Source organism: Serinus canaria, chromosome 12 (genome assembly GCF_022539315.1).
Source record: "Serinus canaria isolate serCan28SL12 chromosome 12, serCan2020, whole genome shotgun sequence".
Taxonomy (NCBI): domain Eukaryota; kingdom Metazoa; phylum Chordata; class Aves; order Passeriformes; family Fringillidae; genus Serinus; species Serinus canaria.
In genome coordinates this window covers 7,036,342-7,055,301 of record NC_066326.1, presented here as the reverse complement: position 1 = coordinate 7,055,301, position 18,960 = coordinate 7,036,342, and the positions used below count along the sequence as shown (strand labels likewise).

General features: G+C 45.0%; 1 protein-coding gene across 2 annotated transcripts in view; it reads right to left on the bottom strand.

Moving 5' to 3' along the window:
• Window positions 1-18,960, bottom strand: part of CADPS (calcium dependent secretion activator) — a 204,904-nt gene that overhangs the window by 145,947 nt on the left and 39,997 nt on the right. For both annotated transcript variants that reach the window (XM_050979535.1, XM_050979536.1), the window contains exons 2-3: window positions 18,734-18,847; window positions 14,338-14,670 (exon numbers count right to left, since the gene is read on the bottom strand). In XM_050979535.1, the coding sequence (XP_050835492.1) occupies window positions 14,338-14,670; window positions 18,734-18,847 (447 nt within the window). The remainder of the gene's footprint in view (window positions 1-14,337; window positions 14,671-18,733; window positions 18,848-18,960) is intronic.

The window sequence follows — 18,960 nt, the reverse complement described above, 5'->3', positions numbered from 1 at the left end:
TGCAAAGGAATCAACTGACGTTTATGCTGTGACCTCACATGAGAGCTGAGGGAATAACAAAATCATTTGGCTCACAGGCTGAGCAAAATCCACAACAGATTCCACCCTGTCAAAAAGCATTCATCTTCAGACAGGTTTCCTCCCTACATTTTTATGCAACCTTAAAAACCTAAGCTGTCCTGTTTCCAAAATGCTCAGATCCATCTTAAATCCATTCTCCAACTCTTTTTAGTGGAATTTAGAGTGGAGGGTAAAACACTGCAGAAACAATTCAAGCAGTTCCTTAAAAACCTGAAAAAAAAGCTTCATTCAGCCCAAAAGTGCCTACATTATAAACCATGTGCAGGCTCACTCCACAGAGTGCATTTGCTGGAAATTAAGAGATGTAAATCTGCCTCTTCCATATTCCACTGGGAGAAAAAGCAGCAATCCTGTCCCATTTCTCCCAGAGCATTTTCACACCAAGCCAAACACCTCCCAGCTGTGCCAGATGTGCTTTCCACCACAGGTAAAATGAATGGAGGGGGTGACAAAGCAGCTGGCTCTGCAAGATGCTGGCTCATGAGAGCAGGAGCCCAGCTGAGAGAACAAGTCCCCAAGCGTGGGGAGGAGAAAATGGGCAAAGCAGAAAATCCCATCTCAGCCCCATCACCACGCAGAGTTATTCTGGTTTATGCTGCTGGCAGCCTTCTTAACTGCACAATGACACATGCTAAAAATATTTGCCGTTTGGACTAGATTTCATGTTTAAAAATGTATAACAAATAATTACTTGTACAAGCACAATCCTTATAGCTTCTGCTTCTGAGCAGATGGGAATTTGTAACAAACTTCATCTGGCAAAGCAGTGTCCCCTCATCTGCCATCACCTCATCCTCACTGCCATGCAGCACCAAGTGCTCCATGCATGCCAGCCCTGCTTCCTAACACGGGCAGCTCCACAGCAAAGGCTTTTGGCTGCAGGTGCCCAGGGAACAGCTCCAATCTGCCTGGCTGCAAGACTTTATTTCAGAGCCCACCATAACTTCCACTGCAGACTAAAATGAAATAACCAGCCTAGAAAAAGTTCAGTTAAATAACTGATTCTACATTCAGCAATAACATGGTGTCCAAAACCTGCCCAGTCAAGGGATGGATTTCCAGCCTAAAATTAACCACTTGCCCCTTCCTGTGCAATCTCTTGTACATCCCTAGTAAAAATTGAGCCTACAATTGCTATGTTAAGGCCTGAGCTTCCATTTAAATGTAAGCATATCTGATAGGAGAAGATCCAGAGTATCCTTCAGGTGAGAGAAAGACTGTCACAACCTTTGCCCAGCTCTCCCAACCCTGACTATCAGTGGCAGCCAACAGTGACTGCTTTGATCCCAGTTTTACTGCTCCTGTACATGGACAGTTAAACATTGCTCCAATACATCTGCAAACAAATTACTTGGACCATTTCCCCAGGTGAGTCAAACTTTTAGTTCTTCCTTATCCTTTCATACAACTCTCAAGACCTTTCCAACACATTTTTATAGTACAGATTCCAGATTCTGCCCTATAGAAATACAAGAGTTTCCTGTGATACCTTCACACATGCCAAAGCCTTGGCACCATGGCTGGACACCTCAGCACACCCACTGAGGCTGTGGCTACATCCTGTTTTCCTTGCCCACCAATGTCCTGAGAATCCTTAGCTGATGCCCACAAGGCATCAATCAGACACAAGCTTTGAAAACCTTTCACGACTCTGTCACCACATTCTCAGGTACCTTGTTCCCTTACTGCAAGTCTGACTCTTGTTTTAACACTATTTATGACAGCTTGTACTTCCTCATTGCTTGTTTTACCTTTAAGTGCTCTCCAGGGCCTCTTTTGAAGCAGGAAAAAAAAAAAAAAAAAGACAGAAAAAAGGGAGAGTGTGGATGAAAAAAAGGAGCTGATTTTCCTCTAAATTTTGGTAGAGGTTCTCTGGAAGGTTACAGCTTTGAATCCTGAGAAAAGCAAGGGCATCACAGTGGTTTCAAACTGCTAGGAAGGTGGCACTGGCCCTATAACCAGTTCAACTGTGTCCACACACCCTCCCCAGGGTGTTCCAGAGCATCCCAGAGCAGCTGGAAAAGCTCTCCACACAGGTCACTGCCATCAGAGCAGAGTGATGAGTTTTGCTTCATCTTAAGGCAGAAATCACTGCAGCAGACAGCAGGCAGCCGATGACACTTTCAAAAGGAAATGTTCCTGTTCCAAGCTGAACTCTGGTTTGCTTGGTGAATTTTTCTGAGACCATCCCTTGCTGTTACTTGCTGTCAGCTGCCCCTCCCTTCTGCAGGGCTCACACTGGCATGGGCCAGTTCATTCCAGCAGAGTTTACAGTTACATCTGATTTCATGCTATCAATGAGCATTTACTTCCTTTTCAGCAGAAAAGAAGGGTCTTTATTTGACCCATTTTTCTTTTCCTCTGCTCCCCAGCACCCTGGCACACCCCTTCCCAGCAGCCTCTGCACAGGGAGAGTTTTGTTATTAAAGATTCTTATGAACTCTTTGTCTTTGAACAGGAGAGATTTACTTTTGACTGATACCTGGCATTGAGTCAATTCAGGCAACAGTGCAGAGAGAAATTCTCTTCTGCTGTGGCATGCTGGTATGGCAGGATGCCTCTGGGACACAGATGTGCCTCCTGTCCTGCCCTTGCACAGTGCACTGCCCTTCCTTCCATCATCCATTACTCTATTGCTACCCTGACTGCAGACAAGACAAAATATAAGGTAGAGATACCAGGGGGAGCTCCTGGCTGGCAGTGGTGCACATGGTGCTTCACATGATGGTGGTAACCAGTGATCTGGTTAAACAAAATGTATTTTGATTGTCATAATCCAGAAAATAACTCTTATTTTGAAACACATCAGGTTTTCTCAAGATCACTAATGACAAATCCCAGATCAGACTCATACTCTGATGTATGACAATGCCAGCATTTCTACTCATATATTTAGGATAGAAAGAAATATTATTTTTTCCATTGATAATGCTTTTTTTTAATCCATACAATGGATGAAATTGCAACTGGCATTATAATAGGAAAGTGTAATGATCCAAATTATCTCATTGAACATATATTTGGCTATTTTAATTGACTAGAAATAAAACTTCTACTGCCTGCCAGACATCCTCAGCTGCTTTGCAGTTGCCATACATAAAGCCAGAACAAAATGGCCAATCAATGACCCTGAATAATTGCCTTTGTTGACTGTTAATAAAGAGACCAGGAGTTACACAGCTGGGCAAAGGGCTGCACGTGAAAGGAGCAGTCACCTCCCAGCACTGAGCAGGCAGGGCTGGGGAGCAGCAGGGCTGCAGCTGGTACCCCTGGGGAGAACAGCAGCTCATCAATGAGCCAAACCAGTAGGAAAACTCTGCTGGTACCCCTGGGGAGAACAGCAGCTCATCAATGAGCCAAACCAGTAGGAAAACTCTGCTGGTACCCCTGGGGAGAACAGCAGCTCATCAATGAGCCAAACCAGTAGGAAAACTCTGCTGGTACCCCTGGGGAGAACAGCAGCTCATCAATGAGCCAAACCAGTAGGAAAACTCTGCTGGTATCCCTGGGGAGAACAGCAGCTCATCAATGAGCCAAACCAGTAGCAAAACCCTTGTCTAGTTTCCTCCTCCTGCTTTGCTAAGGACCATGCTGTCAGCAGGGACTTCCCAAAGGAAAGCTGCTGTACCAGCCCCAAAGAAACCCGTGTTCCTCATCTCAAATACTGCAGATGTTCATGGGAAACAGACCTTTTCCCAAATACTGCTGCACACCCATGAGGGGACACTGTAACATGAAGGACCCCTGATATAAGCCAGTATTTAAGAGTGAATTGCTCTTCTATTAGTCTAACTGGCATTATCCCCTCTAACTCCATTCCCCTCCAGCAGACCCAAACCACGCTTCTCTTGTCTGACCTGACCATCACTCTCCCACACAAAGTTATTTTGGAACCATTTTGACAGTGGCAGCCACAGCTCCTTCAGCTAATTTACACTCAACTGATACCTAACCATCTGAGCACAGCTATTCCCAGCCAAAATCCACTGTTATGGAGAAAAAAGGGCAAATAAAGAGAAAATCTATAAGCAGAAAGGTCAATGGAGAGCAGAGTTAGAAGGTCAATGAAAATGACTACTTAATATTTTTCATAGAAATACAGAATAATAGAATGGTTTGGTTTGAAAGGGAACATTTAGACCATCTTTTTCCAACCCATCCTGCCATGGGCAGGGATACCTTCCATTAGACCAGATTGCTCTAAGCCCCATTCAACCTGGTCTTGAAAGCTTCAGTGATCTGAAGTTATGCCCTGAGCAAAACTCTGGGCAACTTGTACCAGTGTGTCACCACCCTCATATCAAAAAATTTCTTCCTAATACCTAATCTAATGCTCTTCTCTTTTACTTTAAAATTGCTCCTTCTTGTCTTATCACTATCTGCCTGTGTTGACAGTAAGAATTTGGATATGCATGGGAAGGGAATAAGACTTCAAGCTAAGATGGGATGGTGAGTACCGTGATGAGGAACTGTTGCTGACATTACACCCTGCATCAGAAATAAAGAGCACTGAGTTTTAATGTGATTTTAAAATACAAACCAAAATGCTACACTTGGCAAATGGCATTCTCATCAGACCTAACAGGCTTCATAGGACTTAATAAAATTATTGTGTCAATAATTTCTCCATGGACAACATCTCGGTTTTGCAGCTATTTTGTCAGTCCTGGTCTCAGTTCCACGGGTGCACGAGACTCCTGGCACTGGCAGCCAAACACATGCCTGCAGCTCATTCCACCAATGTTGCACAACATCAGCTCTCCAACAACCTGGCAGGAATATCAGCATGATAAATGACTGGTGTTGAGAAGAAATATGAGACCATTTAATTACTCCACTATTGGAATTTTATAATTTAAAACACCCAAAAGGCTCTCTCCCTGTCAAGTTTGGACTTAACTAGGTCACGAAATAAGACAGTTATATTTAGCAAAACTCTCCACAGAAGACAACAACTCGTGGTCCTCAGCCTGGGAAAAAGAGAATTCATCACTGATGCTCCTTCTGCTAAGGAGTAAAGCCTTACACTCCCTCCAGCATCCCCCTACAATTTGTGCTATCTTCCAAGATCTCCCACCTTTGTTGGTGACTTAATGTTTTGATTTCTGGGCCCTACATTTTACATTTTTATGTTGATACCTGGAGCAAAATACCATCAATGTACTCCTTGCCCAGTTTCCCTTCCTGTAGACTAAGGATGACCGGAGATGTGCAGTTTTGGTGTTGCTGCCAGTACAGCTGCACACATAGGCAGCAGTCAGGCAAGATGCAGAAATGAGCTGCACCCATGAGAATGAGCAGGAATTTAACCAAAACTCAACAGGCTGTTGGGCACAGTCTGGGTGCCTGACCTGTGGCCACTGTCTGTCACTGTGCCTGCTTCCTCCCCAGCACCTTTTTAACTGTAAACATCATTTCCCATGCAGCACATTCAGAAGAGGACACCAAAATTATGCATTTGCTCTTTGCTCTCATTTATTGTAGGAAATGCCTGTAATTTCAGCTGCCTCCTCCTGCGCACATCTGAGGAATGCTTAAGGCTCAAGCCTGAACACACAAGCAGGCAAGCCTGGTTCCACCAAAGCCCACAGGGTGCTGGAACTTGGCTGTGGTTGGGGCACATAGGGTTCAGACTCCAACCTCCATCCCTCACTGTGCTCTCCTGGGCCACCAGCACTCAGGGCTGGCATACTGAGCTCTTGGGAACTCCAGTCATTTCCCTGTCACAGCTATCAGTGCTTCTATAAAGACTTCATTACAAATAATATTGTGCTATCACCTCCCCATCTTCTAACTGTTCTCTGTCAGAGACAAAAAAACTGGATCAAAGGCTGGCTACAACACTTGAAAAACACAGGCGCAGATCACTGCTGTTAGGAAACATCACTACTTGCCTGCATTATACAACAAATCTGTGCTATGGAGGCCAACACAGTTTTTACATTATAAAGGCTATTATAGGCCTTTTAAATATATGAGAAATTGTATTTGAATTTGTGTTGCATCCAATTCCCTACTGAACTTGCACTCTAATTTCTCACAAACATGAGTAGAATCAGATGTTCCAGAAAAAAATTAGTGTATTGAATATGAAAACTCAGCACTGAAATGGAGGTAAAGAGCAGGTTATGTAAGTTAGGAATATTGAGGCTGAGCCTTTGAAATGCATGAAATCTACTTTGTTGATCACTTCCCAATTTATAGTCAGCTCAGTGGGAACAAATATGTGCCTACTTTGATATCCTTTTGAAGAAAATTCTTGGCATCTCATTTCTGCTAAGAAATATACCTATTCTCTTTTTAATTTGGTAGTTTTTAGATGAAAACTGGAAGATTAACCCAGCTGTATTTTATATTCATGAAGTACTTTCTATGGCCTGATCCATTTGACTCCCAAAGTTTCTTCTGAATTAAAATTACACTATCACATCCCAAGCTGTGACATGAAGCATTTTTCAAGTTTCATGGAACACTGGTGGCCTGAACAATGAAATGTAAGGAGTGAAGAAAAGGACTGGTGAATAATTTTTTTTCTTTTTTTTAAATAGCTTTCTTTTCTGGAAATCTGAACACAATATGGACTGCAAAGAGGCAGCCTTGAGGAAACCACATCTTACAGAAATAAGATTAGAGAAAACCTAGTAAAATGTTAATGTAGAACTTTCAAAATATTCCCTTAGTGGATGATGTATGTCAGAAGAATGATCTCTCTATATAACATGATAAAAAGAAAACAAAAAGAATAGTGTGTAACCTTAGGCTAGCACAGCTCAGTGGGAACCAGTCCAGGCTCTCTGACAAGACATTGCTGAATGAAGACCCTGGAGCTCTGGCACAAGCCAGCATGACCACGTATAACCCCCACCATGTGCAAGCATGACTATCTTTCCATTTTGCTCCTGAGACAGGCATTGAAAGTTCCCCAGAAAGGTAATCACTGATAAAACACATGAGCAAGGATTGAAGTGCTGCAAAGCACTGAGATTTTCATGTGGAATTCAAATTAGATTTAAAGACCTATGTGCAAAATTAAATTCTAACGGCTCCATTGTATTTCCAGTTAAAAGGAAGAGGAAGAGAAGAGAGGCATTAACACAGTGCAGGGTCACGCACCAGTTATGTCTTATTAAGTATTCCAGCCTTCCTTAAGATAAGCATCACATATGGGTTCTTTTGCAGCTAGCAGTTCCTTGCTTAAAGAGAGAGAGGTCTGGATAACACCCCTTCTGTCTCCCAAGGCCTCCTGGGCTGATTGACAGGAACATGTACTGCAGGGAACAAATGCTGCTCAGAGAAAAAAGAAGATTACGTTCTCCAAAAGGGGCCAGTGGGGGCATTTCTTTGTCATGTCTTCTGCTCATCATCTCTGGTTGAGGGAAAGACAAACAGAAGGAGTGACATTTTCCTTTCCTAACAAGACATAGTCCACAATGTTTCTCCACGTTGAGAAACTGGTTTTTATGTACAGTGGCTTGCACTGAATTCAAAGTTAGGGAAGCAAGAGAGATTGCTCGAAATAAAAACAGCATTTTGAGAGCCAAGTCCCACCTCTGGAAACCTTGGAACCAGACCCCATGGAAGCCAACTCAGAAACTGCACTCTGGCCCATCTCAGTTGTATTTTATGTTGGTTTGGTTTTTTGGTTTTTAGGGGAGAGATTAGCAATATCTAATTTTTATGTAGCTATCATTCCTTCCCCCTGTAATGGACACCATTTGGCTTGGCTTCTCCTCAGACAGATCCACCAGGTGTTCTGAGGCTGGATACCCTGCACAGTGACAATGTACTCCATGGCATCATTGGGGTTTTCAGTGTAAAGTCTTTTTTCTAAACCAGCAACTTCTTGTCCACTTTTTCTGCTCCCCCATTTTTTAGTCTCCCCTCTGCCAAAACCAATACTCCTCCACTCCAGAGCCTGTCTGGATGCTGAAACCATTTTTTGTCCCCTAAATAATACACCATGATGAGCCACTGCTTGTTTTGGTGGAAGAAGTGACACTTGTCTCACTGTGGAGAGGCAGGCACACCCCTAAACCCAGAGGGAAGGCTGGCAGGAGGTAGGGTGGGAAGGATTCAGTGCAGAAGAGTTCTTCAGGCTAATAAACATCTCTGGTTAGTGTTAGAAGGAAACAACTGAATTCTCTGCAAGTCCTCACTGTTGCTGCATGACATAATTTCTCTGCTAGATTTATGCTCTTTGGATGCACACTTTGGCCTGGTTTCTGTAAAGGGACTGAAAAGCAGAAGTCCATAGAAGGGCCAGAACTGGAAGTTCCTAGTACACGAAAACACATCCCCAACTGGCAGCTAACAGGGTTAAAACACCCTCTGATTAAATGAAAGCATCTTTAATTAGTTTAATTGACCATGCCTCAGCCAAGACCATCTGCTCAGCAGCATTTGCCTGCTCTTTGCAGGAGCAATTGATCAGCCATAGCTGGAGAATACAGCATTAGGCTACATCAGATTTATTTTGTTTAATAGAAGAGCTAATTTGCTTTAAATTTAATTACAGGGGCCAAGATTGCTCTCTAAGTCCATAACAGCACATAACATAAGCTGATCCTGCAACTAATGGGTGCACACGTAGGTCCCCACATGTCTGTGCAAATCAGACACTGGATGATGACAGCTGGGGTCCCACCCTGGCAGGGAGTGAACTCTGCACTGTCCTCCCCAAAAGGCAGAAGCACTGTGGCATACTGCTGTGCTGGTAGGGCCACCCTGCTCACTGCCCTGTCACGTCCCTCCAGCTGGCTGAGGTCTCACTGGATGCTGGAGCTAACAGATGTCCCATCTCAACCACCCCTCTTGCTCCAAATTACAGATATCAAACGATGCATCACACATGGGGTCACTGTTCCTGCACCAACAGGGACAATCCTGGCACCTCTCTGTGGCTCCTGGGTAACCTCCATCAGCAAACCCCTCCCAAAGGATGCACCTGGCAACTGAGGGTCCAGCAGAGCCAGGCACCAACCTCGTCCCTGCTGTGACATTGCACTGTCCCTCTCCATGCCAAAATCATTCTTCAAAACATTGCATGCTGAGCTGATGGAGAAGGGCAGCTGCCCCTCCTCCCTGAAGGACCACGTGAGTATCTACGTTGTGTTGTTAGGATATGTACGTTGTGTTGTTAGGACAGGAAAGATTTCATTCACTTCCCAGCACTTTTCCTTTCCAATTTCCCACTGGGAGCTAAACCACAGCAGGCTCTGTGAGCTGCTCAGCCCTGACAGGAAGCTGCAGCTGCTGCTGCTGGCTGCTGCAGGAGTAATTACAACCCTGCAGAAGGCTCCAGGCTGCCATTTCTGTTTCCATGGAAATAAATACAGAATTACTGAAAACAGACCATGATGCTTTATGGGGTTTGAAGCTTTTTATCATCTCTAAACCACTTTAACCCATTTTTATTAGTCGTGGTTTTGTTTTAAGTGGGGGGGAGGAGGCGGGGTGGGGATGATGCTTACAGAGTGAAAATAGGTGGAGCTATCAAAAGGAGTTTTAAATATTGAAAGGGGGGGATAAAAAAGGCACAAAATAAGGGTGATGCTCTGGGGATTTTCAAGGGGGAGAGCTGGCCAAAGCTGCTGGTTGTCCATGGCACATGCATCCAGCCTTGGAGAGAGGAGCACATGGAGGCTCATTGGTTCTTGCCTGCAGCCCCACAGCAGTCTCAGCTCACCACCACCATCCCCAGGACAGGCTGTTTGGGGGGCTCTGGGGTCCAAGCAAACCTCCCATCCTTTTAGAGGGGTCACTACAGCCTGAGTTAGTGCTTAAATGCTGAGAACTGCACATAGATATTTCATAGACATTGAGCTTCAAGATGGAGCTAGAATAAAAAGGAATTGCTTTGTGTTCCTTAAACAGAGAGCAGAAGGGAGGGATCTGATCCTAAACCCCTGAGGCCCTGAACTGAAGGGACAGAGATGTGCACAGACAGGTAACTCCAAGCTATGCACAACAAACCTGGACTCACTGCTCATTGCAAGGCATGGCTGGGAATTCCTCATCACAACAAACCAAACAAAATACTGGGGAGGGTAGACACAAATTAAACATTTATTCTGAGGTGACCTTAGCCTTCATCTCACAGTCTGAGCTGTCACAGTGCCTCACATGAGTTTCTGCCTCTACTTGGGCTGCAGTTTCCAAGTACCACTGCAACTCCTCTGCAAACAGAATGGACTTAGGAAATATTTTTCAGAAGGTATCTCCAACTTAGAGCTAAGTCAGCAAAGTCAGCTCATGCCACGTGTTTGGCACACACTGGGTACAGGATGGCCGTGTGACCGTGTGCCAGGCACATGATTGACACATGTTGGGCGTGTGATGGGCACGTGAGGGGCTCAACACACCAGAGCAAGTGAAGAAACCAAGTTGGGTAGAACCACACAAACTGCAGAGATGAGAGAGGGGCAGAAGGCAAGACACCACCTCAGCAAATCATTTCTAATACTGACTTGAGCTAAAATCAAAACACTTGAGTTAGTTTATTTTGGCAGGGGAACTTTCTGCTATGTGAGAAATGTCAGCCTTTGGACATAGTGTCCTAATTCAGCTGCGAAAATAAATGTCAAAACAGTGAATTCTAGTTTTAAGCCAGCTCCATTTGAGAAAATTTGGGTTGAAATGTTTCCTAGTTAAAATCACAGGGCCCCAAAACTTATGAAACAACTCCAATTGCACTGGTGAGATGTCTTCATGCCTTTACATGAAATAGCCAGACAGCAATGACACCTGGTGTGTGTTGCAGCCCACCCACACATGCACACTTCTCTGATGCTTTGCCTTCTACATGGATGGACAGAAATAGATGCTGAAAAACCACGACCATGCATTAGCATCACGCAGCAGGTCAGACAAGCCTATATTTAGTTATTTGCTTTCAAATCTTACATCTAAGGGAATTATGCTTAGGACAGGTTATTCTGCCACAGTATATGGGACATTTCAGGCCTGGGAAAGAAGAGAAAGTCTGACTGTGAATCCTGAGAGTTCAGGCAGTTCTGCAGGGAGAGCCCACTCTTCCTCTGAAGCAGGAGGATGGACTTGCACAGCTCATCACAGACAGATCTGAACATCTGCTCCTGCTGCAGGATTAACTGAACAGCACTGTACCAGCTCCGGCTCTTCTCACTGTAGCTAAAAATGACTTCCAAACACAGCTTGAGACAGAAAAGTAAATCACTGCCCTACGGCTGGGAAAGAACAAGACAGGGAGAACACCACAGCCTGATTGCAGAGAAGCTCTGAATTCAGCCATCATGAAGGTCAGCAGGAAACAGAGCACCCTAGGAAATGCCAACTGCAGCAAGAACCCAAGTTTGGAATTGCCCAACGCGTACAGAAAACAGCTCCTCTAGTACTGTTCTGCAGCCACAGGTTAATTACAAAGCAGAAGAGCTAAATTTAAGTCTTGCCAACAGGTTCTGGACCAGAATGACCAGACTGAAACACATTTCTCCCTCCACCACACCTCTCACACAGCAGAGGAGCTCGCTGATGGAGCCAGAGATGCTCGATTCCCATGCTGACTCCAGTGGAGCAGAAATACCAAACCACGTGGCATGTTATGCAAAGAGTGCAAGACTCGTGTATTATTTAAAAGGTTTTAGTCAGAGTTTGTGCTTAACAACACTAAAATCTTCACAACTATGCTGCTACAACACCACTTCCCATCTTTGTTTCCTAAAAGCCTTTCCAACTGCATTATTACCTTGCTATCAATAACTGCTATCTCAGATCCTGCTAAATCACTGCTATCACATTAAGAATACACTTATCTCATGGCCCCTGGGGCTACTCTTTAGAAATCATCCTCCTTCTGCACAAACAAAATATTATCTCAGAAGTGAATGGAAATGCAGTCCCAGTGATGCAATCATTATGCAATTAGTGTGATGTAACAGGAGGCTGTATAGAAAAACACATTTACTTTCAGACCACAGAAGTACCAGCAGTGTTTGGGGCTCTCAGCACCATTCCTGCTGATGCTTTCAGAGGGCAACCAGGCAAAGCCACCCTCTGCCACCCCTTGCCTCCCTGAACAGCCTCTGGGCAATTTCACCCAGCACATTAAGGCAAGGGAGAGCACAGACCAGCCAGCCCCTCCACAGAAGGCAATCAGCTTTGCTTTTCTAATCACAGGTGACTGACTGATGAACTGCATGAACAGCATAGTGCTGCCACTCTGGAGAGAGTGATGGCATTCAGACAGCCTGCCAAGGAAAAGGCTGCTCTTCTCAATTCCTCCCAAGCATGGCAGACAAGCACAGGTCAAAAAACTACCCCCAACAGACGGGCTGCAAGCAATGGATGAGTCCCTGCAGAAAAAGTAATGGTCAACAGGAATTTCTGTCCTTCATGGTCAGAGAAAAGTACAAAGCATCTGCTGCTGGCCAGAGAGCTCCAAAGACCCTGCTGGTGTAGCCTGGATTACATGACCACAGGTAGCATCCAAAAAAGGGTTCCCAGAGCAAAGCCTGTGGTTTCCCTGGCTGCTCTGCAGAGGGAGAGGGAGCAGCAGTGACCTATTCCCCAAGGGGCAGGGTCCCACCCTGCAGCACCAGGACACTTTAACCACTGCCACTGCATCCCAGGAAAACACCCAGCTGCTCAATGACTGCTGGCCTTGCAGCTTTCTGAGGCTTGCATTGCACAAAGGGCTTTCCCTTCTGCATAGCTAATCCTCACTATCCAGGTATTAAAAACAGAGTAACTTCCATGCTAATTCTAGCTTTCATCAGAAATTATGTCTTCCTGTAAAAGCTTAAATTACAGGTTTACTCCCTCCAAGTATTAGAAAAGACGCAGAATTAAATCCTCCAGGATTAAAACCAGGACTAATGCAGGAAAAAGATTGCTTGATGCAACAGGGCAATTTGCAGGGAGCAGCCTCTGGGCTCATGGTGTCAGCCAGAGAGTCTAACAAGCAGAGATCACAAAGCAGGGCAGCTGTGCTCAAACACTGTTTTCTGCCTCAGTGGGAAGCACAAACCAGGAGAGAAGGATCACACACACACTCACGCAAGGCCACCCTGGTCCTTAGCAAAGCACAGGTCAGACAGACACAGGGCTGGAGTTGGTTTAAGTAAAAAAAATAAACCAAAGCACAGCAGAACTAAGTTCTTGACACATCACTGAAAACATTATAGTTTTGATTTTAAAGAATTCTTCCAGCAGAGGATGGAGGCACAAAATCTGTGTAAATAAAATTTATGAGGGCCACTGCAGTTTTTGCTATGAAGACATATTACTCAGGGACATTTATTATCCTCTCCCCACTCTGTCATTAAGGTTTGAGATGAAGAACAACAAATGCCAGATAACTAAGGCTCTTTACAGGGGTAAAAACAGATCAAACATAATTCTCTGTGTCTTAAAAAAAATTGGAAATGTCTAGACAGAAGACAGACAGAATTGGTCTCAAATGTATTCATTTCAATAAGAAGCTGAAGCCTTGTATTACAGGGAAAAGACTGTGATCTGCTCCTCCTCCAAAAACTTTCCACACCTTACTCTCTCTGTGACTCTAGCATCCTTTATCCCACTGTGATATTTATATCCAATAGCAGGGGACTGTAATCTGGGTCACCAGCAGTTTGGATAGCCACTGACAGCCCTCAGCAAGAGCTGCTGGAAACACAAGCAGCACTGCAGAGTCCCAGCTATGCAACTCTGGAGAACTGGCCCTTCTGGGGTAGAAAGATGAGTGGGAAAGGTTTTCAAGTGCAAGCAGAGTTACCCTGAGGTCACTGGGCTTTGGGATGCTCTTTCCTTCCACCACAGGCATGCAGGGATCACAGAGCTCCCTCTACTTAGGGAGGACCTATATAACCTCACTGGGCAAGTCTGCATAAACCACCCACCCCAAGGGCTCCTGGGATTCCACTACTGATCTCACAGGCTGTAAGAACCTCTGTCATTCAGACTGGTGATGTGACACAGGAAGGGCAAACAACCCACAGGCAAACAGCCCACTTAACCACCTCGGAGACCTGCTCACCCAGACACAGAGCTGGGAAAATTTTATTCCTCATCTCAGCAATCCTGGAATTGAGCAAGAAAATGAGCAAGAGAAGGAGGCCCACTTGGATAACAAGAACAAGACTGGCAGTGCAGAAGTCCCACCATAAACCAACCCCCACTTTCTTGGCAGAAGTTCCAAAAGAGTCTGATCAGACACAAAATTTCCAGGTGTAGTAGCATGGCAAGCCTTCCCCAAAAACCCCTCTTCCATTCCCACCTTACCTGACATGCATTGTACAGAAGCTGATGCTCAAATTTCTTGATCCCCAAAATGTTCTGGAACATCTCATAGAGCTGCTCCTTGCTGAGAATGAGCTCCGAGGCAGCACTCGCTGTCATCCTGGCCTGCTGCTTCCGGGGATCCTCCTCCCCACGGTAAATAGCATCAAACTTTGCCATCCAGGAGCTCAGGACTGTCTCCTTGCTGAGGCCGTCGATTTCTGGCAGGCTGCGCACTCTCTTCTCGATGTGCTTCTTGAAGACCTCCCGGGAGTCGTTTGCCGAGCAGCCTCCGCTCTGCACCATCCTGGCAACGCGGTCGCTCTTCAGGAATACCTGCAAAGAAAAGGGTGGTTTCAAATGGTTTCACTTGGAAAAAAATTCCCCTTAAGTACCACAAAAGGTGGTTTCACTGTTGGGGAGCTGCTTATTGACTGCCAGGACATTCTCCAACTCCTCACTCGACTGCCACATGTTGCCAGAGGTTTCAGCTGAACTTTGGGAAGTCTAATGGAATCAGGTAAAGCTTCTGCTTTGCCTTCACTGCAATGAAATATTCTGATGCAATTAGGACTTGATGTGATGTTATGGTCACACCTCACCAGATACATAAATTCCCTTTGGGAAAGCAGGATTTTATTTTGTTCCACCGGATGTTTTAATAAGGAAGTTTTTGCACAACTACATTCACCTAACCAAGTTCTGCCCTGTTAGAGAGAGCAGAGTCGTCTTACTGAAGCCAACATTATGCACTGGATTTACTCTGGTAGCCAGAAAAACCTCTTCAAGGACCAGGTTTATACCGTAACTCTACTACACCAGAGGAGAGCCTGGCTGTCTGCCCTGCTGACACAGGAATGCGAAGCACAGGATGGTTCAGCATGGCTTGAACCTTTGCAGAGATGCAGGGCACTGACAGCAGCAGAAAGGGAGGGAGAAGACATTTCATAAAGATGTTCTTCCCTGCAAGAGCAGCAGAAGGGTCAAAACGTGACAGACTCTCACAGACCACAGATGTCCTGAGAGCAACACAGAGCTGAAGGGTTAGGGAGTCACAGGGATATTGTGTTGGCTTTCCTCTCCCAAGCCCTGAACACAGAAGAGCAAACAATATCCAGTAAGAAAACTGCTGTTTTATTAATAATGCTGAGAACTGATTAATACAGCAGCTTGGGAAGAAGCTGTGCCCTCACAGGGGTGTATCTGTCAGCTCTCAATAATTAAAGAGCTTGAGGATGACCTAAGGACATGATAGATTTATTTTTTATATACCATTCAGCAACACAGTACTCCATGTTCCCAGATGCTTGATGGCACAGGCATCTCTTGGCAGTAGTAGTGGGTTTTGTCCAAGGACCAGACCAAAAATGATGCTGAAGAAGAGCTGAGCCATTTCCTTCCAAAATCACCATGGGAATACTCACTCCCTGCAGACAAGACAGGCAGAATGCCACCAGCAACCTCTTCAGTCCATGCTCAAACAACAACAGCATGTGGTTCATTTCCTTGTGAAGATTAAATACGAGTGATAATGCCCCAGGTGTGTGCAGCTGCTTTCAAGTATTGGGTGAGGGCTATCAAGAGCCAAGCTCCTGATGCAGACAAGAAAATTACCAGCACACTGACTGCAGGAAATGGTGGGAGGTCACAGTGACCAGCCCCCCATGGGCTCCCATGTCCCCTCAACCATGCCAGGTGCCCAGGCCTGAATCTGTGTGATAGTGCTAATGACTTCCCATACCTGTTATTATCCATGATCCTCACCTCCAGCATCCTGAAGAGTGGGATCTGGCTCCCCATATTCCCTCAGCCCTGATTCTTCCTCCCTGGGTGTGGAGCAGCAGCTAGCAGAGGAAAGGAAGGCTGCACTGGCAGGGAGGAGGCAGGCACAGGGGAGCACAAGTCAGACACAAAGCAGCAGAAATCATAAAATGGGAAGATTTAAAAAAAGGGAAAAAAAAGTCTTCTGTCCTGTTTTCTGTAGAAAACACCAGGTGAATTGCCTGGCTGTAGGACAGCTTAGTATGGTTCCCAGGAGCCAAGTATTGCCTAGAACAAAATCCTACCATGGGTGCACACAGCAAATCTTGCAGAAGGGAACTGACCTCCAGGAGCCGGGTCAGGCATCTCCTGCCACACCCAGAGATGAGCTCACCATGCCACTGTGTCTCTGTCTGCCCACAGCAGAGTGGAAATGGGGCTAATGAAGCACTTCTGTCACATACACTGAAGTGACTGCTGCAAAATGTGCTGGTGACAGACAAAGCTTTACTCATTAGAAGTCAAAGGAGCTGAGAAAAGCTCCCCTGCAGTGTGCTGGGCCTGTCTGTGCACACGGGTCTGCAGCATTCCTGCAGGCACAGCACTGCTTTGCAGAGTAGCAGCAGATCACTCAATTCTTTAATTTGGTAGCAGCCTGTGAACTAGCCTGAGACTGACAACCACATGCTTACCCTGACAGCCAGAACTAACAGTAAAATGTGGCCATGCAAACACATTCAGGGCAACAACAAATGCATTTCTGACCTACAATGTCACCCTTATCTTTTTTTCTCTGCAAAAAAACCCAGTCATTCCCAGGTAATGAACTTATCTTGCACCATTAACAAATGGACCTTTTAGAAACATCAGCCATGTCCTGCACAGAGATTACCAGCTGTGTGTTTTCCAAGCCATCTTGCAGATTTATAAATCAGTAAATGCTGATTTCTAGATAGCACCCAGGAGAAGGACAGTTAATTGAATAAAACTGAGATTTGCAGGAGCTGGGATAAGCCATGATTTGCACAAAGGATCAACCAAGGGGGGCACATCTCTGCAATGAAGGGAGAACACTCTCAGCAGGGAGCACTGCTCAGGCATTGAGGGGCAGAGGCTTTCTGTGGCAAGGCTTTGCCTTGTGCCTCCGCAGCTGGTGCCCAGGAAGAGCCACAGAGGCAAGCTTCAGCTGCACAGAAGCTGAAAGCACACAGCCATTAATTAAAGGAGACCAACAGCTAAAAAGAAGAAAAAGAAGAAAAAGAAAGTTGTTCTAAAGGACACAGAGTGATGCATTACACTTCATGTGCCTGTTTTAAGCAGGATGGAGCCAGTGGAGGGTCCACTTGAGAACATGGCCTTGTGTACATCTAGTGCTAATCTACTGCTCTTTTTCAGTTTGGTAACTTGGGGCATTTATACAGCACAGGACTTCTGGAGCTGACAACACTCAGCCAGACCCAGCAGTGAAACAGGGATGTGTTTTGCCTGGTTTTAAGAAGTTTCCTTTTCCTGCCCAATAATCTTATCTGAACAGATTATGCTGCTCTTGCATTCTAAAACACAGCTCACTCCATCTTGAAAACTTTCTTTGAGAGCACATGTTCAGTGAGGATGTGATGATCCCTTGGCAATTTATTTTCTGATAAAAGATGTAAATGACTCTTGGCTTCCTTCCTGTACAGAGAATGATGTAGCAGGAACTACTAGACTGGTTCAACAGTGTAAATCCAGAGATAATTTGTGCTTTCCTTACACAGAAGCAGCTGCTGTCATATCCTATAGAGTTAAAATTCTCTTCATTTTTAGTATCTGATTGTGGTCCCCTGTTAGACTGCACTTCTATAGAAATATTTTATGTAGGCAATTCAAAATCTTCACCTTCTATGACAGAATAGCTCTAGGGAGAAAGAGAAATGGTTTGCAGAAGGGCTACCAAAAAAATAAACAACACTCCTCATAGAAATGACAAGCACTGATTTCCTTCAAAACCAGAAATTCTTTCCTTCTAAGCAGAGATATAAAAGGCAGCATTATGGGCTGCATACAAAGAGGTGCAAAAAGACAGATATGCATAATTACTCTTTTGCACAATTATGAACAACGTTTCACGTTCTCTGGTATAATCTGGTTTTGTAGATGCACATCTTCCTCGCTCCCCCTTTGCTTTGCAGCACTTGTCAGGCCAAGAGAAAAGACAAGACTCTTGCTGAAAATCCCGAAGTCAATTGGACACAATGCAAAAGTTCTGCAAGAACTGGATGTGCTGCCCAGATTTCTCTTGGTATTTTTCACATGGGGCACATGACATTGATTTTACTGGTTTTGCCATCTTCCCTGTTTTAGAATACAAAGTATCAGGAAATTATTTTTCAGCTCAAAGGAAGGGCAGTCTTCCCCATAAACAAGCTATAAGGAAAAACCATGGCATAGGGGTTGCTATGGTTGTTCCATGGTTTACATTCAAACCCTGAACCTCCCAAACATTTTGATGTACCAGACATCAGGCAGAAGCCACTTGGCATTTGCCTTTGCTTCACACTGTGTGATAATGGACAAACCATTAATTCACAATTCAACCCCATCTGTGAATAGGGACAAGGACAGGGATTCATAAGAGCATTGTTTTGTCTCTCCTTACCTCGTAGTAGCTCTGGACAGCATTTATAAATGCTTCATCTGCCACAATCTGGGTTTCTCCATTGAGAAAGGCCTGGAAACGATCTTTGATTGTCTGGAGCTGCTGCTTACTTATCTGTAAAACATGCCAAAAGAAGAAAATTCATCAAAAATGTTCATGTACAAGGGAAAAACCCCAGTAATTGATCTGCAGTGTCTTATTGGGGTGGTTATAACATGCATTTCTGC